Source organism: Macrosteles quadrilineatus, unplaced genomic scaffold (genome assembly GCF_028750875.1).
Source record: "Macrosteles quadrilineatus isolate MER2022 unplaced genomic scaffold, UCM_ALF_1.0 Scaffold_7__1_contigs__length_78375512, whole genome shotgun sequence".
Lineage (NCBI taxonomy): Eukaryota > Metazoa > Arthropoda > Insecta > Hemiptera > Cicadellidae > Macrosteles > Macrosteles quadrilineatus.
The window spans coordinates 9,365,437-9,392,395 of record NW_026542600.1 but is presented as its reverse complement, the minus strand read 5'-3'; the positions used below and the strand labels follow the sequence as shown (position 1 = coordinate 9,392,395).

The 26,959-nt window shown below is 32.2% G+C and overlaps 2 protein-coding genes across 2 annotated transcripts in view; both read left to right on the top strand.

Moving 5' to 3' along the window:
* The window catches only part of LOC128998191 (heat shock 70 kDa protein 14-like), an 87,776-nt gene extending 76,975 nt beyond the window's left edge, over positions 1-10,801 (top strand). Inside the window, exon 11 of the mRNA XM_054424208.1 lies at positions 10,745-10,801. Within this exon, the coding sequence (XP_054280183.1) occupies positions 10,745-10,801 (57 nt within the window). The remainder of the gene's footprint in view (positions 1-10,744) is intronic.
* The window catches only part of LOC128998707 (dopamine receptor 2), a 221,577-nt gene that overhangs the window by 25,754 nt on the left and 168,864 nt on the right, over positions 1-26,959 (top strand). Inside the window, exon 2 of the mRNA XM_054424959.1 lies at positions 10,745-10,802. The gene's annotated coding sequence lies outside the window, so the exon portion shown is untranslated. The remainder of the gene's footprint in view (positions 1-10,744; positions 10,803-26,959) is intronic.

The window sequence follows — 26,959 nt, the reverse complement described above, 5'->3', positions numbered from 1 at the left end:
CGTACTACGTTGTATAAATAACAAACATGATAGTATACACACTCTCTCCCAAATCTTTACCATTGTAACGAGCGTAGATTTGAAAGCTGTATAAACTACCTCATAATCTACAATCCTTAAAATTCGCAGGTTGTTACAAGTTGGCCCTTTGGTACAAAAAGTTTGAAGAATTGAACGTAAGGCATAAGAAAATTCAAAACAATTTTAAACATTTCATCCTTATTTAGTTGAAGGATTTTTACGTAAATATCTTGCTTAGAATCTACTTTGATTAATGATGTGGTGATGTGGATCTAATGAAGTGTTTTATTTTGAACGCTCATCGAAACATTGTTGTAATTACTTACTTGGAAATCGGTGACAGAGAGCTTAACCTGGGGTTTTAAATTATTAGTGAATTGATTTTAAATATTATGTCTTCCTTAGACAGTCATGAATAAAACTTAAATCTATTTTCAGTGTCGCTGCCAGTGGAATTTTGTATGAAAGAATCGCAAACTCTTTTAAAGGAAAGCTGTCCAAATCCCGTAAATGTTTGATACATCCGGGGGTTGATCCTGCTGCCACGATTAGATTTGTGACCGGGGGCGTAACCGGGATCGATTTAAATAATAAGAATACTTTAGTGAGAGGTAAAAGAATGTTTAATCATTATTCAAATAAAGTGGATGGACAATATGATAAAGATAATAATAAAGATGGATAATAAAATGATTACAGGCTCATTTTACATAAGTAGGCCTAAGCAAATGAAATTTATATAAAAAACTCTAATAATTATAATTATTTTTGAAACGTTCTAATATTCAATCAGGAATTTATTAGTAACTATATTTATTCACAAAAAAAATATAAACGAAATCAATTATTATAAAAATGATTACGATTAACATCAATCAATCACTGACTTTCAAACGTTAAGCTAACCTGGACAATCACAAAATTTTAAAGTGTAAAAATTAAAATAGTAGTCGCCTTACCAAAAAACTGGTGCTCACACCAAAGTCCGTGATGATAACTACTAGGAAACTCCCAAAACGAACGCTTTTGAAACAAAGACTCTAATTTGCAAAATCTATTTGTTTTTCCTTTTACTTATAATGGTTTCTGTAGTTGTCTTCCACATTTAAGGATATTATTTTATAGAACCAAGCCTCATCTTAATTGTGCAGTTTTGCCTATATTAAAATATATAATACCCAGGCCGAAGCAAACCTGCAGACTAAGCGAATTTCCATTAGCTGATGGATAATACACTATACACTGTAATGATTGGATTTACACTAAAATGCCTCCTTAAAAATATCACATTTATTCCCTATTTAAATAGAATTAGTTTAACGAGTACTTAGGTTTGCTGCAACAGGGAGGGTGAAAAGTGTTTTTTTCGTACAATTTAAATAGTTTAGTAAGAAATGAATGTATTTTCCAAATTTGATCAAAATATGTTCATAAGCAAGCAAACTACAACGGTTGACTTATTCTCTATAAGAATAACATGGGAATTTTAAATTTACAATTTTTTGGAATTTTTTCCGTAACCATTAGGCGCACAATAACGCTTCGATATGCTTAATTATTTGTTTTTTAAGCTATACAAAATGGTTTGGTAAGAAATTGTGAAATTTTTGTTTTAGGGTCGAAAATGGGAATAATGTATTTTTACCCCCATAAACCTCCGTTCCCATAGTCCAACCATGCTGGTTCGCGAAATCCTTTGAATAAATGTAGGTTTACACGTTTATACCAAATTCAATCAAAATTGGATCTTTTTTGCTCGAGTTATCGTGCTAACGGACACATAAATAAATATATGTATGGTAATGAATTTGAGCGGATTTTTTGGCCTCTGGGGACCTCAAAACGAATAAGTAAATCGGTTCCGTGTCCAGGTCTTGCCATGAGTACTACGGTAATAGCTTATCCCTATATGGGAAATTCGCTAAAACTTATGAGTAAACCATACAAATACATCAACATTTGAGGTGCATTTATGCACATAATGAATATGTAAAAACGAATCATAGGGTAACATTAGGCATCTATTGTAACTTGGCAATGTTGAATCTGCTATGTATAATGTTTCGTAGAAAAATCACTTTTAAATCTACCAATGATCGCCAACTGGTCACTGAAATATCAGTTTTGCAATCGGAAAAAACTAAATCGATGACGATAGCGCACAATAGCTGCAATAAGCCGATGAAAGGAGATTTGCATTCGTTTTAACTATCGTTGGTTTCTATCGCATATCGCGGCCCAACGAGCTGATCAAACGACAAATCAATCAAGATCAGAAGCCCCCATACTTGAAAATGTATATACAGGGTGTCCCACGGAAGGTGTCTCAAATTGATTACGAAAGAACGGCTTAACGTACAAGGATTAAATAAATTAAATAGGGCCTTTAGTGTCAATCCCAAATAACATATATTTGATATAGGAAAATTAAGTTTTTTGTTATTACACAAAAACTAAAAGAGATACGAAGAAAGTGTATAATACAAAGTTGTTAAGAATTAAAAAAAGCTTATAAAATGATGTGCCACTTGACATATATGTTGCTAATTGAAAATGTTAAACAATTATTTATTTTTAAAAACCGTTACTTGTAGCATATCACAGTAAAGCTAATTTCATAACGAGTAAGAAAATTCAACCGGTGAAGGGCTAAGTACATTGGTATAGAAAACACAGAGTATTAAGAACAGATTGATTTTTTTTTCAAATAAACTGCCGCCATTTTGAAACGGAAAAAGATACTGTAATTTATTTCTGTTTTCGCCAAAAGTGTGTCTATTAAATACCTTTAAATTATGTGTAAGATGATATATGTTTACATTTGAAAATTCCGAGATTCAAGGTAATGATCCTCAGTTTTTTGCACACCCTGTATTGTAAAAATATTTTTACGTTAATCCTTGGAGTTGATTTAGCGGGAAGTAATTTTATTTCATCCTTGTATGTTAAGCCGTTTTCCGTAATCAATTTGAGACACCTTACGAGGGACACCCTGTATAATACATAAAGTATATGTTTTACTGTAAAAATAGCCAAGAATTCTATGCTTTTTAATAGTATTATAATTTTAATAGTAAAAACCTCGTATTTTTTTTGGTGCTGCTTCAGGAAAGGTAAAATAAGGGGTTTTTCTTGAATGTTAATAGTATAATATTAAATAAACAAAATTTTCAAAATTTTTTCGAAATATATCCATAAACAAGCAAACTACAGCAGGTTACTTAATATTCATGATAATAGCGTGGGAATTTAAAGTTAGAGGTTTTTGGAATTTTCCCCATAAATATTAGGTGCGCAACAAAGCTTTTAATAGTAAATTGCTTGTTTTTAAGCTTTACAAAATTGTTTCAAAATGAATTAAGAAATATCATGTTTCGAGGGTCAAAAATGGGAATATTCCGTTCTCACCCCATGTTAACTTGCTATATACGCCCGTACCAAATTTCATCAAAATCGTATAATTTTTGCTGTAGTTGTCGGGCTAACGGACATGTATATAATTTAAACAGATTCCGGGTCAACGTTTGCCGGGCTTTCTACGGTGATAGATTCTTCCATATACGTGGAATTTGCCAAAAGAAAACTCCAGAGGAATAGTGGGAGGGGTAGCGGATTTTTATCCCCCTGGAATTTTACTCCCTGGACAAACGTGACGTCACAAACCAGGGGGTAAAATTCCGGCCGCGAACTTTTGAGTTTGGTGACATGAGCTCGATGGATTAAACGCGGAATTAAACATATATTTTCACGGTTGTGAATTCAATCAGAACACATCAAATTATAAAAACCTAGAGTGTACGGTCCGGATTATTACCCCCGGAATTTTACCCCCCAGATTTTTACCCCCGGAATTTTACCCCCTGGCCAGATATATAAATTAGTGAGAATGATTAATTATCTTCATTCTGTTTTAATTTATTATTAAACATTTTATTATTAAGTAGTCTATATTAATTTATTTGTAACATTAACTAATCAAACAGGTTTTTAATTTTAATTTTTAGTTCTAGTATTAGGATTCGATCTTTGAAGCCAACAGTTGGTTAATATGACGTATGAACAATCAACTGAATGATAATTGTTTCGAACATTTCTTTACAAAATAAATAAATAAAGATAGGTTACTAAATGGTAAAATGTTTACAACTAATTAAAAACAGAAATAAGAAAATCAATCATTCAATTTCCAAAATCGGTTGGGGGTAAAATTCCTTGGGGTAAAATTCCGGGGGGTAAAAATCTGGTGGTAAAAATCCGGCCCGTACATCTTCATTTGTCTAAACGCTAGTTATATGGACAGGGGGTAAAATTCCGGTTTTTATCGCTAATCTAATTATCACGCTCTGTCTATTTTCAATAGACTTCCAAATCCGCGGGGGTGAAATTCCGGCCGCGAACAAACTTTTGGCCACTCAGGTTACTACGTCATAGTGACGTCAGCTTTGCCCAGGGGGTAAAATCCTAGGGGGATAAAATTCCGGCGACCCTAATGGGAAGCTGGAGTATGTAATCTTATATTAGCTTTTCGAGACTAAAAACAATACAACTTTTGGTGAAATAGTATACAAACGGGGAAACCAAACCAGAGGCAGTGCATAGAGCCCGTAATCGATTAGAAACATATGAGCCCGACTGCAGAATGGCTTAATCGGTCATTTGAGTATGGAATCACTTCGCCCTTCTCTTAATGGAGGAACCGATTAATCCTATCAACAATTTCATACATTTTACAAACCTTTTTGTTTTATACCGAGAGTTAAGTGGGCGAAAGCTAAGAAAGAAAGATCTAATGGTGAATGGATATGTTAGTGGTCAAATATTTTTTTATTATGTTTTTTATGATGTCTTATCGGTCTTGCAGGTTATTAAACCCACTGAATAAATCACATAATTACCTTCTTGCAACTACGAAATTTAAATTATAGATCATATTCATCATTTAAATTTGTGATAACTAACACAACCAATCATTATGCGTATCACTTTAACAACAATAAACATAAATATTTACAAACACAAATACTGTCCTAGAATATAATAGAAAGATCTTTACTTATTACTTAATGTATACTTTACTCTTCATTTAAAGTACTTATTTTTAAGTTATTGGAATATCATACAATCAATATATTCTTCCCATAAACACATTTAATAGTTTGATAGAGCTAAAAGATAGTAAATAGTTTATTTTATCCCGTGAATATTGTCAATATTCTTGCACCTCCCGCCCCCAAAACAAAATCGAATACACTTCCCTGAGGTGGTGCTAGTCTAGTGATTAAAGTGGAACTTTTGTCCTAAGGGCACGAATACAATTCCCACCAATCGCCACTGTGATTTCCAATATTTATAGCTTGGATCACAAACATTTTCATAGTTTCTCAAGTGGAAAGATGCCTCTTAAGTCAGGAGATTTGTCTATGTTTCCTTATAGTACCTCTACACAATCCAGACATTAACTTTAATTTAAATTGCACTTTAAGAAAAATAACAAGTATTACTCCATGATAATTTACACTTTGAACCATTTAAGGCGAAATTACCAGCCATTGTTATCACAATTACCTGCATCAATGCCACAAAATGAAGTCATAAGCAAAACAGTGTATAGAAAATTTAGTTATGAAATTTCTTTAGCGCCCAACTAAATATATGATTACTTTTCGGTACCAATTATCAAAACTGATTTTAACCACTACGTATTGCTTTGTACAATAGTACGTTATATTACCTTATCGTCTAGTGATTCTGTTCTTGTTAGGTTTCGAAGACTTTTTGGTTTCATTGTCTAGTCTATGTTTGTTTCGGTTGTACTATGCATACATATAGAGTACTAAATAAGATCAATTCAACTGACGAACCTGATTCTCTGTTTTCGTTGTTACTAGGGACCAAAATATAACCTAAAATTGTTGAATGGTGCATTCCTATGACTAAAAAGTATCTAGGTACGTCTTTCTTTTATTATCTCTCGTTTAACCATTTGTGAATAATGGTACGAAAACATAACCTAAAATTGATCAATCATACTCTACTAACGAATCAAAAGTATCCAGATAATGTACTTAGTACACCTTTATTAAATGACAAAGAATCTGAAATGCTCCTTGACTGAAACATCTCTTACATAAGATGCAGCTTCATTCAAAAGTGGCCTCGAGTTAAGGCTTCCCTGAAGGACTCAATAACTCGGGAGCACAATCGAGTTCTACTCGGACGTAACTCGAAGTTTCCTGTTGCCGAATTTGATCGATACAGTATTTCCTTTGTCAGAGTTACTTCAAAAGATCATATAATTGATTAAACAAATTTAAAGTACATCAAAGCTTAATTTGTATGAGCCTCCATTCAATTTGGTGAATTTCCCATTGAGAATAAGCCACTATCGTAAGTCCTCAATTCCGAATTACCATGTTCTTATGGAGAATAAGTCAACTGCTTTAGAACGCTTGCTTATGGATATATTTGTATCAAATTTGACGATTCTTTAACGCTTTAATTTTATTTCTTTATTTTTTTAAGAGGTTGGCGGCCTCTTTTAACCTTGCATTTTCCCGTCCACATAGGCCATGGACCTGTGCGTGGAACGTATTCAGCAAAGCAAGGGGTGAGCTGGTACAGTACAAGGGTGACGCTACCGACTGACTCTATGGACCAATCCCATACTCATCAATTTCATAATAACCTATTGGCATTTTAATAAGAACACACTTTATTACCTTCATGTAGCTGCAAACCCAACTACTTATACCTACTTTTATTTGATAAGGGAATAATCGGTATTTTGGAAATATTTTTAGTGTAAATCAAATAAGGCAAATGGAAAGTCACTTATTTTGCAGGTTTGCTGCGGCAACTTTATTAAACTTTGAATGTTTCACTGATGCTGCAGTGATTGTAGAGCATGTATTGTTTATAATATACAATATTGTACCAACTACTATTGGGTCTAAAAACGATCAAGTTCTGAATACTTTTAGAGATTATAAAGTTTTATCTATGCTACTCTTAGTGCTCCCCGTAATAATGAGATAAATACAAGTAGAAGTTTTTGGTAGGCTTTCTTGGTGGCTTATGTCAAATGTGCTTGAATTATGATCCGGTAGGCCCGCGATAGGATCACGGCACTACAACAAATATTGTACTACTACCACTAAGTGAATCGTTCAGAACGCAACACACTCCAAAGCGAAAGTGTTTAAAACGCTTTACCTACGGCCGTTTTTTAAAGTAGTCGTTTCAGTACAGTTCTTAGAATTGAAAAGTATCTCATAACAGCATTGTTTACTTTCATAAGAGCATAGTTTTACTCATAACAACACGGGTAACGGACCAATGAGGTTCAAGGATTGAGAGAGGAGAAGCAAAATTGTAATGATTCGAAATTCAACTAATCAGCTGTTCAGGCCAATTTAATTGTTGATTGGTGCAATTAGTATTTGATACAATGTTTCGTTGCATCACTGTCAGTGGCAATTAGAGGTTATAAACAAAAACATAACCTCTCTTAGAAGTTATGAGTAGTGATTTTTAGTAATTAAAACACCGTCGTAGGGAAAGTAGTGTACGCAACTCGCGTAAATAGTGTTAACGACACTCGTAGAAGTTTTTAAGGCACTCGCCAAGGCTCGTACCTTAAATTTTCTACTCGTGTCGTTAACACTATCTTTACGCAATCGTTGCGTAAACTACTATAAGTTAAGTCATTGTTAGCTTCTTTAGTAAAACACCCAAAATGAAAGCCAATTGGTATTGGGAAACGCTAACTATTTGATCTGGATTTGAACCTAAAATATTGGTTGATTAAAGAATCACATTAGGAATAACACACCAAATATGATTTTTGAAAGAAGTCATGCATACGGAACACACCATTCGAAGGCAATGATGCATTGGGTATTCATAATTTATTTCATTTTAAAATAGAATGGTTGCATTTTAACTGGAAGGCTTGACTACAATGATTGACAATGTGAAATCACAAATTTACTTCCCAATACTAATAATACTACTTGATTACTTATAATGAAATATAAATATATCTTAATTAATATTTTAAACCGTTCACTTATTAAAAATTGGTGTAAATACCTGCTTCTTGTAATCCAAATTGTTGATGTTATGACGCAACTTATTACATTCTTTAAGTATTTACTTATTATATTACCAAGTATTATCTAAATATTACCTTTTAAAAGAGGTTTAAATTCGCAACACTTCCAGTAATTATATTAGTCGAAGGGCAGGGTGAGTCAATTAATTAAAAAATGGAATTAACTTCCATGATTAACATGGGTCTTAACTTGGGAGCTGTTTCATAAGTTTTAGAGTTTCTTGAAAAATTGCTTTTAAAAATACAAATATTCATACTCGTTTTGACAAACAAAAATGCTAATGTTTAGTTTTAGGTGTTTTCTAATAAATAAGGACAAATCTAATACTTATAAATGAACGATTGGTATCCGAGTTTGCACATAGAGTTGAATTTCAAGCCAAGAGCCATTGCAAAAGAAAAACAGTCGACGGGTAGTAAAAAATTCTAACACTATATTTTTTCAAAAATATAGATACTTTTGTGTAAGTGATAACAAGATAACGGAAGAAGACCCTCTAAAGATGCCAAATATGCAGGTAAAATGCTTAGGATGATATACAATCATCTTATCCAAGAAAATAGGCATGGACCTTTGTTAATCTAATGCACTACAAAGTTGACAAAGTCTATTGAAAAATAGTGTGATTCTTTATATTTTAGTTTATATTTATACCTTACCTGTACAGTATTTTTTTAGTACGGTAAAAAAAAAAAATTGTTGAGATTCTAAACATTAATTCTGATGATAAAGGACAATCTAATTTGTATTTTATGTGCGTGTATCATATATCCATATAAACACATAACAAACTATGTCTTGATGATTGCATGAAAATCATTGCAAATATTATACTCACATACAATAATCACATCATTAGCACTTATGAAAAACTGCAATTAAAAGTTTTAACGAACACCTTCCGTCAGTTATTGGAGGGTAGTGCATATTAAGGGTAGGTGGTAGGGGGAGGGGATGCCTAATATACATCGTAATCGTCATTCATGCAATTAAGTTTTAACAACACAAATGTGTTAAATAAAAATTGTTACGATGGGACCTACTAACATTTCAAGGATGTATTTTTTTGTTTACGTCCATATCGAATTAATATATAGATTATTCGATATATCGATGATTTCATTCGATTAGTTAGGTTTGGTTAAGCCAACCAACCACTTGATATATCGACCAAACTTGAAATGTCGAATTAAATAATCGATATATCGATTGATATAATAATTCGAATTAGTGTAGGAAGTAAACTAAAGTGCCGGACGTTAGAACGCCCAGACACAAAAAGCGCAACCGTATTCAACAGCTTATCATAAACTAGTAGGCAAAATCGCAGCTCGAAGCCTGTAATGCGCTTACGTGTTGAAAACACCGGATAAAAACACCTTACCACGTTTTCCGGTAGGTTTTAAACACAATAATATTTGTGTTATGTGTTACTGGTTATATTTTTATCTATTTATAGAATAAGGCAAGACAAGGTTCTCATGATATTTTCGTATTTATAAATGTGCATTTATTTCGAAATGTTGTTCAAAAAAATTTTATTTGAGTTTGAGATGATCTTGAGTTTTAAAACAAGTTCGTGTATTTATTTTATCCGCTAGTAAAATTATAATACTGCAAATAAAAAATTATAAAAAAAAATGAATTCATTTAAAAAATATATATATATTTTTTGCTATTTCATACATCATTTTTGGAGTGAGTAACTTAGGTTAGAGCGTGGTCCGTGAGGTCCCGGGTTCAAAACGTGCCAAATCGCCGATGGATTTAAGTGGATGGATCTAAGTGATAATGCCGCGACTTTTAGGGCTATCCTGAAGTAATGTGAAAACAATCCCGGTCTCATGCCAAGCGTCTTGGGACAATAAAACATAATTTTTGGCCTTGCATATAATAGAACTTAGTATCCTAGCGTCAACGTCTTGGTTGCGTATTTGAATTGTGCCTCTAAAAGATAATACTTTTATCAACTACTGATTTCTGACATACAACTTTTTCACCAAGTGAAACTTAATCTATTGTAAGATATATCATATTTTATACCATATCAGCAATAATTCACACCTCAGTATAAAAAAAAAAAAAAAAAAAAAAAAAAAAAACTAAAACCCGAATATTCATTGTAGCGGTGTGAACCACTGCGTGAAGTTCAAATTTTTGAATCTAAGTAAAAGATTACTTACAGCTGATTCCCTTCCGACAAATTTTCATCCAGGTATGTAAAAGTCAATGATAGCTCTAAATTAGGTAACCATAACAAGTATGCAAGTTTATAAAGTAAATAATGGAATATACTGTTTCTAAAGTCGATTAGCACGCTATTCAATGACACCAATAACTCTCTATTTTTATGCATTTATTTATATTAAGTTACGGGCCAACATAGCAACCATATGGTCTACGAGGCCTAAATATACTGAAGCATCTATAACAAAAGTAAGAAAATTCTTCGCAGTAATTGCTCAATTATCTACAAAGTATATGGAAGACCCTTTCACCTAAAATACACTAGTTAATGGTATTATGAATGATTAAAAACTGAAACATTTCAGTGACGGAGTATTTCACTTTGACCAATGCTCAAGCTGATGGATTGAAACTGTTCGCAGGTTCGTGAGTTCTGCCACGCGATGAACAAAGAGCATCTGCCCTTCATAGCGCTCTAAGGTAAAACTTCTCAATCAATAACTCACTTTCATTCAAGCTGTTCTCTATACATGGTGTGTAATGTAATATTTTTTCCGATGTCTTCGCCAGTGGCATTTTTTTAGAAGATGTTGGAGAGCGTACGCAAACGCTTTTTGGCTAAGCCATCCAAACTCATGTTTTGTGGATGTGCCGGGATCGAACCCGCCCCTCCTGCACTTAGAGTGACATAACCTAACCTAAACAATAGGATAGCAAGACACCGTTCAATATATTGCAGTGGCACCTTTCGGCTCAAGTCCTTGATTACATTGATAAACTTATAGAGTACGAATCACAATTATACAGGGTGTCCATAAAAAACGTTTCAGGACTTTGGGAAATTTCATAATCATCGGATAAAAAACTCCACAGATAAAAATATTTTTGTATAAAAAACAAAATGGCGGATATCTGGGTTAATATGCATTTTCGGACATACCTTCCCATAAACCTTTTTCTTCCTTTTAGTATGGGGATTCATTTCCCAAAGTCCTGAAACGTTTTTTATGGACACCCTGTATAACTTACCTCTAAACTATTTTGTTTAAACAGAGCGTGAATATAATAGGAAAGTACTTGGGGCTAGTGAGAAATCTTTGATTTAATTTGTGATAGGTATTGAAAGTAATTTAAATATTCCTGTATACTTAGATCAAGTCAAAGTTGGGGTCTCACAGAGATCAATGTTTGGATTAATTGCAAATTCTAACCAATCGTACGTTGAAATGAAAGTTTACAGTTTTCCTTATCTCCTGGTTCTAGAAGATAGGTGGTGTTTTTTTATTAATTGATTACCATTGATCGATTTGTTGATTTCCAAAATTGACAAGAGACCCTGTGGTCCAACATTGCACAAGGCTTTAACCACCAAGGCATTGATGGACACTTCCACTCTCCAACTATTATACTACTTTAAAAACACCGATTGACTTTTAAAGTTTTAAATAACTAATTCCTTTAGAAACGACCGACTAGCCGTATCTATTTTCGATTCAGGCCACCGGATGAATTTCACACTCTTTGTTAAGGGATACGAAACCAAACCATTTATTTTTCATTGACACTATTTTTGTCTGGAACTGGGCTGCTTATTGATTCAATTGTTACATATTTCATTTCTGTTTATTCTAGAATAAGTTCTAAAGATAGTAAAACTGTATATTGGTCAACTCAACTGTGGTCCAACATTGTATTAAATGTTAAGAAATGGAATCTACGAAAAATACTTGTAATGAATTTACAATTTTTTATTTTGCTTACCAATGACGACAGCAATTGTCGAAAATGTCACTTGGACTCAAAATACTATTGGTATTTTAGTTTCAGTGGTAGGCTACTCATATCATATACTTGGTATACCAAGTATACCATTTATCATAATTTAATACAGTATATACCATCTTAGTTTTAAACCAACAGCGAAACACTTTGTAATTGAAGGTCGTATTGCAAAATAGGTATTTAAATTGTAACCAGTAATAAGAGAAATTTATAAGAATAATTAATCTTTGTGACTCAGGTGTTTTTAAGAAAGTTTGGCAAAACTTTGTTGAATAAGTCACAACCTCAGTGCTTATTAATTTTAAGACTCAAAGACCTTTCCTTTACGGAAAACTTAAGCCTACAGTTCATCAAAATAATAATTGTTATCATGACCTTTCTCTGTAAACACCTAATTTATTCAAATTACAGATATTAAATGAGATAGAATCAAAACTTCATTCAAGATCCTCAAATTTCATACTGATGATCTTGATCTAAGCATATCCTTTGCAGGAAAGGGGTTTTAAATTTATAATAAGAGGTTCAATTATTTACGTACTCACTTATCCTCACCAAAAGAGTATTGGTATCTATAGACGAAGCATACATTTCCTAAGCTATTTAGAAAGACCGGTTCGATTATATAAAATGTTGTAAGTTTTTGATGATTTGAAACTTAATCATAGTCCTTAGTCATTATGCATTTTAAAAATGGCCCTCGCTAGTGATCTAGCTGATATTAGTTGTAACAAAGCTATCAGCTAATTTATTCAACACCCTGAAGTTCAAGCGTCGTATAAATAATCTGTACTAGGGATGAAAGGTGCATGATTAATTTAAATGTTACCTACGACCGTTAACTTACGACCGTTTTTTAAATTAGCCTTTTCAGTTCAGTTCTTAGAATTGAAGAGCTTTACTTACAGCATTGTTTACTTACTCAACAGCATTGTTGTTTTACTTAACAACACGAGTAACGGACCCATGAGGTTCAAGGATTGAGAGAAAAGAAGTAAAATTGCAATGCTTGCAACTTCTAATCAGCTGTTTACCAATTTAATTGTTAATGGTGCAATTAGTGGTTGGTACAATGAGTCGTACATCACTGTCAGTGGCAATGAGAGGTTATAAACGAAAACATAACCTCTCTTAGAAGTTATGGGTAGTGATTTTTAGTAATTAAAAACTGTCGTAGGTAAAGTAGTGTACGCAACTCGCGTAAATAGTTAACGAAACTATGTTTACGTGATCGTCGCGTAACCTACTATAACGTACGTATATTGGTGAGAGTATTTCACAAACATCCTTTATAGAACGTGATTCTACACGAAGAGCTTAAAAAACCGATTTAAGAAAATGTTTTTAAAGAATTACATATTTTACTAACACTCTAAATCACCATGTCAATTTGACAATACTATCTCTTCTGGTTCCTAAGAAAGCACACGCACGAAACAGTAAAACCTTATCATCCCCATTCAGAGCGAAAATGAAATAATTTACTCTTATATGTCTTGTTGAGCTATTGGGGCAATGATCAATTGAACCGTGTGGCTCAATTGGAAGTTAAATCGCAGCATAAAATACACAGTGGGATCAGTTATGCAGTGTCAAGGGGACACTTGATCGAGAAGCTTAATGCTTCATTTAACTCTACCACGGCAAAAATGCGAGGTTTTACTGAAATTTTTTACCAACATATAGTTTTTATAAATACCTATGGAACAAAATATTGTCCTCTTCAAAAGCACACTTAAATAAAACAATCTGAATTTTTCAACAACCATAGCTTTTCATGAATTCTTTACTCAAATATTGTTTATAGAGTGCAGAAAAAAATTATTTTTACATAGAAATGTGTCATGTAATGTTACCAAATGGTAATTGCAGTAAACAATTTCTCAGTTTCCTTTTCAGTGGGTAAAAAAAATCCGCCTGGTTCTGAATTTCTTGGATATTTTATTACTCTTCATCATGATCTTTTATGCAAAAACTGGGAGGACAAATAAACGCAGAAACCTCTTTTGGCAGCCATGAGTAAAGTGTTAACCCTGCTCATCACTCCTATAGTCATCAAGTTCATGTCTGACATTGGAAACTGAAAGCCAACATACCTAGAGAATGTTAAAACTTAGCAATGAGAGAAGGTTATTAAGGAATGTACGTCATATAAAAATTACTGGTGGGTTAGATAAAACTGCCTTAACCTTTTATACCGTGGATAGTTATTACCCTGTAATATAGTGTCCGTGTAGAATTTTAAGAGGTTTTATAGCAGTAGCAGTACTATATTGTGTTGTTTAAAGCATCATTTATGTAAATTATTAATACGTAGATCAATAACAAATTTACATATTTAACATCTTTATAGTTTTATTTTTAGGACAAATTTTAGTTAATTACCCCGTTAAACATCAAAATACAATGGCTACATAAAACGACAGGAAAATGTGTTCTCTTTATATTTTTGGGATACGTAAAAGCTATTTTTCAGGGAATACCCGTTGGGCCGTTCACGAATTAAAGTAACCAGCATGTCTTAAGGCATAACTAAACGATTAAACTTTAGCACGCTATATATGTGGTGTTCTATAGACTAGAAAACAGACTGACAAGATTGGGGTTGACTACTAAGGACTTTTTTATTTTCTAAAAGTAAAACGCGTAATAAGAAACCAATGAAAATAAATTGAAATTTGTTTGATTTCTTCGGAATTATGGTAGAAATGATGAGAGGAAATCATTCTTTAAATAAGATTAGTTATACAAAAGTGACTGTTTCTAACAAAGAACATAAATATGGCATGACACAGTTTTTACGTTAATCATATTTGGTACTAATTATTTTACACCAATTTAGACTATAGTAGCTTACAACGATTTAGAAATTAATTTTGTACATTTTTACTAACACTTACTAAGGCCATACGAAAAAAAAACTTTAATTAAAAGTTTGTAAAATGTGTCCTGCGATTAAGTGTTATTGGAAAATACTAAACCGTCTTAGAACATTTTAAGCAGTTTCTGTGATTAATTTGTGCATTATTCATTCTTCACGGTATTTGTGAAATTCTTGCATAATTGCACAAGGCTTAAACCACCAAGGCATTGATGGACACTTCCACTGTGCAACTATTACACTACTTTAAAAACACAGTTTGACTTTCAAAGTTTTAAATAACTAATTTCTTTAGAAACGATCGACTTGACGTATCTATTTTCGATTCAGGCCACCGGATGAATTTCACACTCTTTGTCAAGGGATACAAAACCAAACCATTTATTTTTCATTGACACTATTTTTGTCTGGAACTGGCTGCTTATTGATTCAATTGTTACATATTTCATTTCTGTTTATTTTAGGATAAGTTCTAAAGATAGTAAAACTGTATATTGGTCAACTCAACTTGTCACTAAAACTTCACCGAACAAATTTACCATGCACATTTTTAATAGCTTTATTCAAATTGTATCAAAACAGGTTCAAAATTTATTTTAACACGGTCCATGGTTCAATGAGTGGTTGGGGTTGCTTTTATGCCAACTATTGTTTAACAAGTCCAAAAGTATACAGTTGTTTCTTATCTTAGTTGCACTTGGAGACCGTTGTGATAGCCACTTTTCTTCAGGGAATAGAACGAACCCTGTCAATTAGAAAATTCCAAATACAAGATATAAATCCAAGATAAAGGGTGAAATATTATTTTCTATTTAATTTAAGCTTATTGTATTGCTTCATCTATATGTTGAATTAAAATACTGAATACGAATCACACATTTAATATATGCATTACATCAAATTTACACGTTTATACATTAACTTATTAAACAGCCGATCCATAAATGGGAAAAATATACATACGAGAACCCAAAATTAAATAAAAGGCTCTTAATGACACAGCAATTAATTAATTGATACTAGCTTGTACCCGCAGCTTCACCCGGGGAGGGTATATCTATAATTAGCATACAAGATAAGAAATAAACATCGTATTACAATCTAATCCAAAACAGGTGACAAAACTAGATGCTTTGTCAGCAGTTTTCTAAGTTTTTTTTTCAATTAACTTTTATTTTGTGGTTTATGCCTTTAGTTACAAACAGTTATCCGTAGTCTAGAATTTCCCCTGAAACTGCGTTCTTACTTCTGTTCTGAGTTGTTAGTATCGACAGCTGTTTTTATTTAGAAAATAATAAATAATAGTACTGCAATCTGTTGTTAAACCTTCTAACTTTTTAATGCAATTGAACACATAACCCAATTTATTTGCTTAATTCAACAGCTGTCAAGATTCTTTGATTCTTTTAAAATATGAACACCCACAAGGTAAACATTGAAAACTCCACAGCCACCGGGGTGAAGCCCAAAGGGACTTTCGAAATAAGAATAGGTCTATAAGTCAATGGTGAATATGAGCTTCCATCACGCTAAATACCATTCCAATCCAACCAGTAGGTAATTTTTGATTGAACCCCAAACAAACAAACTTGCAAACAACCAAACACACACTTTCAAATCTATAATATTAATATGATTACTTAAGTAATTGTACTTAAGTAACATGTTCAACTCATAAGAAAATAAGAATTACATATTTTAAGTAAACAAACAGTTTAAAATGCGATAACCTTTTGTGAAGAATACAAAAGCGATTAACAACAGACAAGAGTTGTGTGAGTGTCACCTTGTTAAACTTGATAAATGTACATTACATGCCCCATGTGGGGTTAGCTTGAGCTAGTAGCAGCTTACGTGTTCACATTGTTTTTTTGTTTAAAGGTCTGTGTTTAAACTATAAAACTTTTACTGTAATTCATCTTAATCAATAGATATTTAATATAAACATATATGATATACTGGGTCGTTGGGAGTTGGTATACTGTTGATTTTAACTGTATTTCGTGTTTTGTTTTTGGAGGGGGTACATGGAAACAAACATTTTAAAAAGTCATGTTATTTGATTTAAAATCTGATCTAGGCTATAAGCATTGGCTTTTTATAAGGTATGATTTTCAAAAGTACAATACTTCCAAGGTATCTTATTGGAAGTGGTAAATATTGAAAATAAGAATCGCTAGGACATCAGGTAAAATCTAAAATCTTTACTATCAATTTATTATTTCCAAAGTTTTCAAGTGAAACACCAATGTTCAGCATTTATAAAGGAGAGAATTACTCCTAATAAGTATGTTTTTATGCATTTCCACAAAAGTGTATATTCTTTGGGTATTAAAAAAGGGCTACTGAACACAGCATATTATGTATTTGAATTAAAAATAGTAAAATTATTGAAGTAATACAGGGAAAAAGAATTACAGACAATCATAAAATTGTTGTTCGGTATTTTTAAGAGGTAGCATAATAGGGAGATCTTGAAGGTGCACAATATTTTATAACTCGTTTTAAGTTTTACGTGGGGTTTCCTCAATGTAATGTTTTGTTAGGTAGCTTTTCAAAGAAATAGGATTTAAAAACTAAATTTGATATAAAAACAAATTAATTTGTTTTAGGTTTTAAATTACCATCTACGTTTAAATTGAATTGAAATAAACCAGTTTTAAATTGTAATTTTCATGAAAATATTTTATTTCATTATTTTATTTTATTATTTATTCATTTTATTTTTATTTTTTTGTATAATGTTGTGACATTATTCAGTATAGTACCATTGACTGTACACAGAAGAGACTCCCATGTAATTAAAACAAATTAAAGCCAAGAATATAAATGAAGTTCAGGACCATCTCACTAGAGGGTACTAGTGTATGGGTTAAATATTAATTAAAATTAAAATCAATGCAGTATCATAGCAAACTGATTTATTTTTTACTTGACACAGAATATTATTATTAGTTGGTAGACCATCTCAACAAATTGCACCTAGTGATTCGGCTTCAAATATTTACACTGCAAGGGAAGTCCATTCGGTGTATAGTCAATGATAGTGTCTATTCTCTTGTTTTCTAACACCAGGGGACATATTTAATATAAGCAATCAAACTATTTAAAGGGAAAGTGGCATAACCTCTTAAATCTTTGTTAATGTGTTGGTAATTGAACCCGTTTCTCTGTCTCCAACATCTGGGATGATAACAATCACTAGACTAGCAAAACATAGAATTTTTAAAAACATTGTAAATCATGACACACTTTTGTTGTTGGATCATTTTTATATAGTTTAACCTTTATTATTTATCGTATTTAACTTTTTAGATAGCTATTTGCATTATTATTTATTATTTTTTATCTTTAGCTTGGCCCCAGACAATATTCCTTTGACACCTTCCTCTCGGCCTAATGCCATTTATTTGAAAATATCATTATCATTAGTATATATTTGCAAAAGACAACCCATAAAAGTGAGGAAATCAGCTACAGGAATCTAATTTTGTGAATTGCACAATCACTACGAAAGTTAATTTTTACATTTCTTAATTAAAAATTTTCGAAACTAATTTGTTATGCATGCAACATGGAAGAAACGCTTGCATCTAATTAGAAAGTCTTTCTAGCGCACCTGTCACTTTTAATGGAGGAAAGTTTTTAACTTCATCATTTAAAATAAAGTTAAATTCACAAAAATGGTAAAATATGAAGATTATTTTGAGAAAAATAGTAACTATTTAGAATGTAAAACTATTTTTTAGATTTATAATCATATCATGGTATACTTATTGATTTAGCTACTTTCTCTTTCATTGAGAGCTTTTAAACCCCTGCTGTAATCATAGCCAATAAGTGATATAGTCAAATTTACTAGAATAAATTTATAATTTTTAATCACAGTGTGTAAATAAAATGTATCGTAATAGTTTGCTAAGCTACGTAAGTATATTGTTTACAACGGTAAAACTTCACTAATAGAAGTTTCAAAGAATAATTATAACTCGTGCAATAAAAAGTATATTCAGTATATTTAGTTTAAGCTTGACAATATCTTTATACATTTTCAGATAGACTATGCAATGTTTTTAGATGTTACAAAATTTTTTGGTTATTAATACTAAATACGTTTAAGTCTGTTATTTAGTTTTAAGAAAGGACTATTTTTAAATGTTATAAGAAGATGACGAAGCACCTGTACATTTACCTGTAAACTTTGTACGTTATGTGCCAATAAACATGATTATGATTATTATGATTATTCTTTTTTCAAAAATAACTGTCTTAATATTTTATACATGCAACCAAGATTGCCATATTGTTTCGTAAAATTTCATGGGATCACATAAGTTGCTCTTACGAAGTCAAATCGAGTTAGTTTACATTTAAAAACTTACAAGAAAGTTAAAAAATTCACAGCCAAATGAAAATAATGAACACACTCTGTGTCAAGTTGAACTTAAAGGCAACAATAGTGTTGTTAAATTTCATTATTGTATCTCAGTGATCATCATTATTAAGCTGAAATGTTATATTACAGTAGTTACTAAGTTAATTTTATTTTTGAGGAGCTGCCTTCCGGATTACCGTTTAACAATACTATTATAGAGGTAAAATACCTCTTTGCCACCGTTATCCATTGGTCGGCTGGATATCGACCAGTTTCGAAATTTAAAGCAGCGGCTACACTTACTTCGATTCGGTCCTACCGTGCCTATTCGGTTAATCGGTCCTGACTCAACACTTTCTGTATTGCTGTACTTGTGCCCCGTGCTCGTGTGTGTCCTCCAAAATATCATACAAGTGTAGCTACCTCTTCCGGCCGGACCGAAACGATTCGTACAAGTGTATCATCCCCTCACAAATTCGGACCGGACCGAAACGAACCGGACCGGACCGAATCGGGCAAGTGTAGCCGCTGCTTAAGGTGTAATTGTCAAACCTTACGACGTGTTGTCGCTTCTAGGAGGTCGTCAAGAAGTCTTTAATACATAAACACGAGACACGAATAATCATTTTTACGAGCAAATTAAATATCATGACCATACCTGCGGGCTCAGGGTGAAGGTCTAGAATGAAAAGATGTTCCTTAACTGGTAAGTTTTTGATCATTGTGTGTGAAATGTGACCGTAACAATCTTGGTAATGTTATTTTTCGTTTGTATTTCAAATAGCTAAAAAAGAAGTACCGCGATAAAAATGATATTATCATACAAGCTATTATCACAAGATATTATCATACGGTGCACATACACTGTGTATATTACAAAGCGGTAATATGTTGATTAAGAAGTTATTTATTGAAATGTATATAAAATAGATTATAGCACACACATTATAATAGTATAAAGTTTGAGTTGATGGTTGTACAGTAATAGTTAAGTTATATGTTGTGTATTTCCCTGATATAAAAGGTTTCGTTGGACCTTTTTTACCAACATATAGATCTTATCATTATTTATCATAAAATATAGAAACAAATTTTGTTTTCTCCAAAAGCACATTTGAATGAAAAAGATTTACATATTAAAATGTATATAAAGTGTTTCTAGAATCCATACCTTTTATAAATCCTCAACAAAGATATTGTTTGTAAGGAAAATTTTATTTTTACATAAAAAATGTTTATCTTCCCAAATGTTAATGTTGATAACACATAGTTCTATTGTAGTTGTTAAACATCAGTGGACACAGAAAATGCCAGTATTGAATTCCTTGGTTATTTTTTATTTTATTTATTTATCCATGATGATCTAATGGTAAAGTGATATATTTTTTATTGACCTTATACAGACAGTAAATATATGTAAAATATGGTAAATGGCATTTGATTTCCATCGAACAATCCCAATCATCATCTGGTTGTTGTTGGTCTTGATTGTTCCATGATTGATTCTGTATTCTGTTATCTGTTTGCATGTTCTATGTGTGTGCATTTGTATTTAATTGGATACAACTTGATTGGACTAGATAAATAATAGAGAAATAAGTAAGTCAAGAACAATGTTTTTACAAAATAAACGTTATAAAGAAGTTATTTATTCAAAACCTTTCTATCTGTTACTTACGTATGATCATTCATAACTATAATTAACAAACAATCCATAATAATACTAAGAAACAATCAATACAAACATAAAAAACAATCAGTAAAATATTTTAATTATTTACTATTTACTATAAAATGAACACAATAAAAAGAAAATATGTTATGAAACCTGAGAAATAGAAATACTCAAAATGGGCGGAATTCCTTCATAAAGTAATGGTTGGTTTAGAATTTTACTTTAACGAGGTTGTGTTGATCTTGTCAATGAATTTTGTTTTATTTTTAATACGGTTTATTTGATTTCCATATTCCTGATTGGATTTTCACTAAAATTTTCCCTAGAAGTTGTCAGATTTATTCCATATTTAAATAACATGAACTTAAATGAGTACTTAGGTTTGCTACAGGTAAGGTAATACATTGTAATTGATATGTATGGTATGTATGCTATAATTGATAGGGAAGGTTATGCAATTGGTATGTACTCTTATTTAATTTTATTTTTTTATGTTAATATATTAGTTGAAATGAAAAGAATGATCAAAACATTCGAAAAAAATCATAAACAAGTTAACCAACTCAGTTTATTTATTTACGTTAATAATATTTTATTTATTTAAGAATAGATTGAGAATTTTAAATTAAATTTCTTTTTAAATATTAGACGTACAAAAACGCTTCAAGATACCAAATGATTATATTTTTTAATCTATTCAGAATGGTTTGATAAAAGATTGTAAAATATTGTATTTTGGGGGGGTCACCCAATTTTACCCCATAAAACCCCGTTGCCATAGTCGGATCATCCTGGTTAGCGAGCTCATTTGACACGAGTTATCGTGAATACGAACACACATGTGAATAAAAAAGGATGGTATTTTGTATCTCTAGGGACACCAAAACGAAAAAGAAAATCGGTTTCTGATTCAGGTGTACTATCATGAAACCTATACCTAGACGGGATATTCGCAAAAAGTGATATGTTAATTTACAAACGAACAAGATATAACAAGCTAATAATAAGTTAATGAATAGTTGACACGTTTGTAATGATATGGATTGAGTATTTTATCAAAATATTATTTTGGACGAGGGATAAGAATTTTTTTAGTTACTTTTATAGTTATTTTTTTCTTTGTAATTAGATTATTTCACGCAAATGAGCCTCAACTACAGATTGTTTAAAATGGAAAATCTATTCGTTTTAATTTTTATTATTTTATATAATTAATTTATTTGTCAACCTTATAAGAATAACGGACTAAATATTTTATCCAAATGTTATATTCATGGGACCGAAGTAGAGTTTTAAATTATTTACTGCACAGTGATCGCGAACCATTTAGTTTGATTCCTTTTCATTTCAAACAAACAAAACTATTTGGTTCATCCTAAATAATATTTTACGTTTCCTAAAATGTAGCTTTTAAGTGTAAAGGCTTGTCAAGACAACTTCTAGTGTCTTATCACGATAGAGATATCTTTTGATGTCATCGTCAACAATATTCCTGCCCTCTAGCGATTCCATTTCAGAGCCACACTTTGTAGATACCATCTCAACATACGAGCCAAATTTCCAACACCGCTTTCAATAGAGGTGACATTTTAATAATTAAAATTGAAATCAACATGGTATCATTAGTAAAACAGCTTTTTCGCTTGTAAACATATTTTCCAGATAGTGGTAGAATGTCTGATAATTTTTTTTCCTTTATATTCTTCTATAACCGGTTAGATTATCAAGTAGTTGCCTAGTATCAGTATTGGTAGTGTCAGTAGTTGCCTAGTATCATTGGTATTAGTATTGGTAGTGTCAGTAGTTGTATTGTATCAGTATTGGTAGTGTCAGTAGTTGCTTAGAATTAAGTAAAATTGTAAACTAAACGCACTCAGACATTGAAAATGATTCACTTCAGTAATAGTATACTTTTGGTTACTACTATTAATAACATAGTATTTACAGTAGTGCTATCGTTAGAGCGAAGGAATTCAATGTTAGAAGCTAAGGTTAGTACTCCATCAATCAATAAGGGATTTTGCATGTGAAAGTAAATACCCACTGGTTTGGAGCCGACCCCCAAAAAGCCCAAATAAAGGTCTCTAAGTCGAGGAGAACCATTTCTGTATTAAACATTAACCACGAAACCCATACTATGGTTGATAATGTCTTTCATGACATCGAATGAAGATATTTTATCGGTGGAATCTTTGTCAGATAAACAATGTTTTAGTTATCAGCCATATTGACTATCTGTAAACATAACGTTTGAAGTATACCATTCGCTGGAAATTAAACCTTTTCAAATTTTGGCTTAATATTTTTACAATAAAGTCTTTTAAAATATATCGGATTGATTAAAGTGGTTAAAAAGTATCGGATGAGTTCCAAAAGCTCCGCTATGTAAAATGAGGATTGCGTATATTTGTATAGTTTTCCAAGTTGTAGCTCACCAAGGTTGTAAGGTCCGAACCTTGAGCAATTAACGTTAAACTGTAGGCTTAAACCGTTCCCGACAAATGATGCGCTTCATATTACAATTACACAGTTCACTAGTCTATTTATGCTAGAATCGATAAGCTGCAGCTTCCTAACTCGTTTTAATATTTATCTATTACTTCAATATTAGGGTATTGAGTTTAAAAGGTTTCTACCGTTTATTGTTAAGTCATAAGCTTAGCATAGGAGTACCCCTTAACGCCAGGTTAAATAATGTTCAAAGATACTCCCATATTGCCAAAGGTGATTATCCAAGAATGTAATTTACCTATATATAGAATTTGTTATTTAGAGTTGGTTGTTAGTTGAAGCAACACCCAAGGGTTATTTAGAATCTGGACCATTCCGTGGAGAGGAATCTCTAAGAAAGAGATTAGCCTATTCTCCTAGATTTACCTAGGACCCGTTAACTAGATTAAGCCACAAAGCCACAAGATCTACTAGCTAACAAAGTCAAGGGGAGTCAAAGAAAAAATACCTAGTCAATCCATAACTACCTACAATTATCTGAACGTTATTCAATTCTTTTGGTTCTGAGGTGGTGCCACACTATTAGGTTTGGTAAAGGAAACTTATCAAGTTATACCAAAATTACCTTCCGTTCGTTCCTAGTTTTGGTCCTTAAGGGGTTTCCTGGGTGCGGAAAACGGAGTGCGAAGAGGCGATATTCCGCTCGTCCAGTGGCGGCCTGCTCCAATTCCATACTCTTTTCTTGTCGTAGGTAATTTAATGGTGCTGCTGTCCAGCGGAGCAGGCTGCAATTGAACAAGCGGATAACCGCTGCTCCGCACTTTGCTCTCCACGTTCCCCACTCCGCCCCCCCCCTTCCAGCTTTAGGTGACCATATACTCGTATTACAAGGGTAGTTGAAATCTGTACTTTTTGAAGAGGGGTTTCAAAGTGCAGGCCCAGAACCCGAACCGAGAAACAAAAGACCCACCAGACCCACCAGAACCAGAAAATACGGAACCAGATGGATTGGTTTGGTTGTTTGTATCGGTTGGTTATGGATTGGTTAGGTTAGGTTAAAGTTACCATAAATGTTCGTTCCCTAGTTTTCGCTAATATGTGGAGTCACACCCCAAGGGTTACGTTGGATCTGAACCACCGGCTCAAAACATCATTATAGCGAAATGCCTTTGAGGATAGGCAATACTTGAACCCGGGACCTGGGCAGGTATGCCTTTGCTCGCTTAATTTTTGTTCCAAGAAATGGAAACACACGTAAGAACTATGGTACTTCCATCTACCTTCACAAACCAAAGCACACTTATCGTTTACCGTCACAAATCACTAAAATCACAAAAACAAAGAATTGCCATGGGTGCCGTCGTTCACTTATTTCTAACAGATTTTCATCCGCTGAATAATTTGACGATGTTCCACACTGGCACGCTTTTGACGTAACAAAGCATTGCTGCTTATTTAAATCTAATGATTGAATTTTCTTTACACTTTTCAATCCCTGGTGCGATAAGTTCTTTGTGAATTATACTTACCAATTTGTTATAAAAATATTACGGATTTTCCAAAGGTGCAGAAACATTTCGTGGTAAAAATTTAGAATCCGATAGCACCTTTAGTACTGTTATTATTGTAAAGCTTGGGAGCGAGCTGGTCTAGTGGTAGAGCGCTCGGGGCTTTGGTGGCCGAGGTACCGGGTTCAAATCCCACCAATCACCAACAGATTTTATCCATCTGATAATGCCACAACCCACTAGGACTAGCCTGATGTATATATATAACAGTTTCGGACTAGAGCTAGCGTCCTAGGATGTGAAGGTGGGACATAACAAAAAACATTGTAAAGCTGCAGTCCAAGCAATTTACACTTAATACATTTGGACGTTGTTAATAAGAGGATATATCAACAGAACTAAATGTGGACGTAGGTTTGCTTTTATGGAGAAGATTTCAGGAAAAGAACTTAGTATTTCGTAAAGTACTAACAGTATATCATAGCGTCATACTTTAGGAATTTGCCAAATTTTGTAAGGAAGTTCTTTAAAAATTCAATTATAATGTTTGTGTTTTAAAACTATCCTCAAGAACACATAAAAACACAAATGTTTTTTCCATAAAATATATATTACGCTATTTAAATTATTAAAATAAATAGTACGCAACCTACATTTTAGGATGTTGTTATTTAAACAGTTGGAATAGGTTTTTAATAACACCAACGAATAGCGTCAAGATTTGCAATTTCAAAGAAGCATTAAGGTAAATATGCAAATGAGAAACATTTAAAAGGATACCACGAGAAGCATTCTTGATGCCCTAGGAATTCATATAATTAGTAGGACTAATACAGATTAAAATTATTAAAATAAAACTTTACCTAATAATAATTAAAAATGAATAGAAAAATATTTAAATAGAGCTAGCACATAGAAGATAACGTAGAACATAGGTAGATAGATAGATACATAGAACATATGGTAACATAAAATCAAACCAAATAATTTAAGTAAAATAGTTTGACAATTAGTTATATAAATATTAAGCCACATTTATATGATGAATCCATAACACATTGAAATACGCTTAAGAAATACATTTTAGTTGATTAAAGTAATGTTTACATTTGATGAAATTCTAAGGATTTTATGTTACATACAATTATCGTAAATCTCTTTAGGACGAATAATGAATGTTTGAATTACTTTAGTGTTTTTATTTTTGTCATTAGACAATATGAAATGCAATAGAAATGAAGTCCGGTTTGATATCACTGGAACAGAGGAAATCAGGAATATGACACCATTAGACTCGTCCTCCAGTGTCTTCATTTTCTCATATTATGTCTCTTTTTCTCTCCCTTATGTAACATTCTATACGAAATGAATTAAAAGAGAAAAATACACTACATCTGTTGGTAAGTAGAAGTAAGTGTAATTCGTGAAACACCCGTTATATGAATATATTATTTTTATTTTACTTGTTGGATTTTGATGCATGGCACCACTTACCATTTAGTGGTGTGCTTCAAAGAGCTATATTATTAGTTTTTTAACTTTTAAGTTAAACAGGGTTTCCAAACCACTGGGTTCCAATATACTGAAATGGCTAAAAATATTGGTGACTAAACGGATTTCAACCTTAAATTCCAGGATAGAAATTCCGTACCATAACTACTGTTGACGTTTACTTCTTACGTTTAGATTATTTACTCTTTAAGCTTAAAAAAATCTTTGACAAACCATATGTATGGTAAGAAGGAGTGTAGCCCTGGGATATAAGACTTAATGCCCTGAAATAATCTTTGTAGGGATGGCGTAGTTATTTTTTGTAATAGAAAATAATGTAAATGTTCCAATTCTAGTTCTTGAATATGTATAGTATAAAATAAAATTAGACAAGATAAGTTATAAAGCCCCTGAATGAAAATAAATTTTCTCCATTAACCTTTTTCGATTTCACCTTAATTTTAACACAAACCA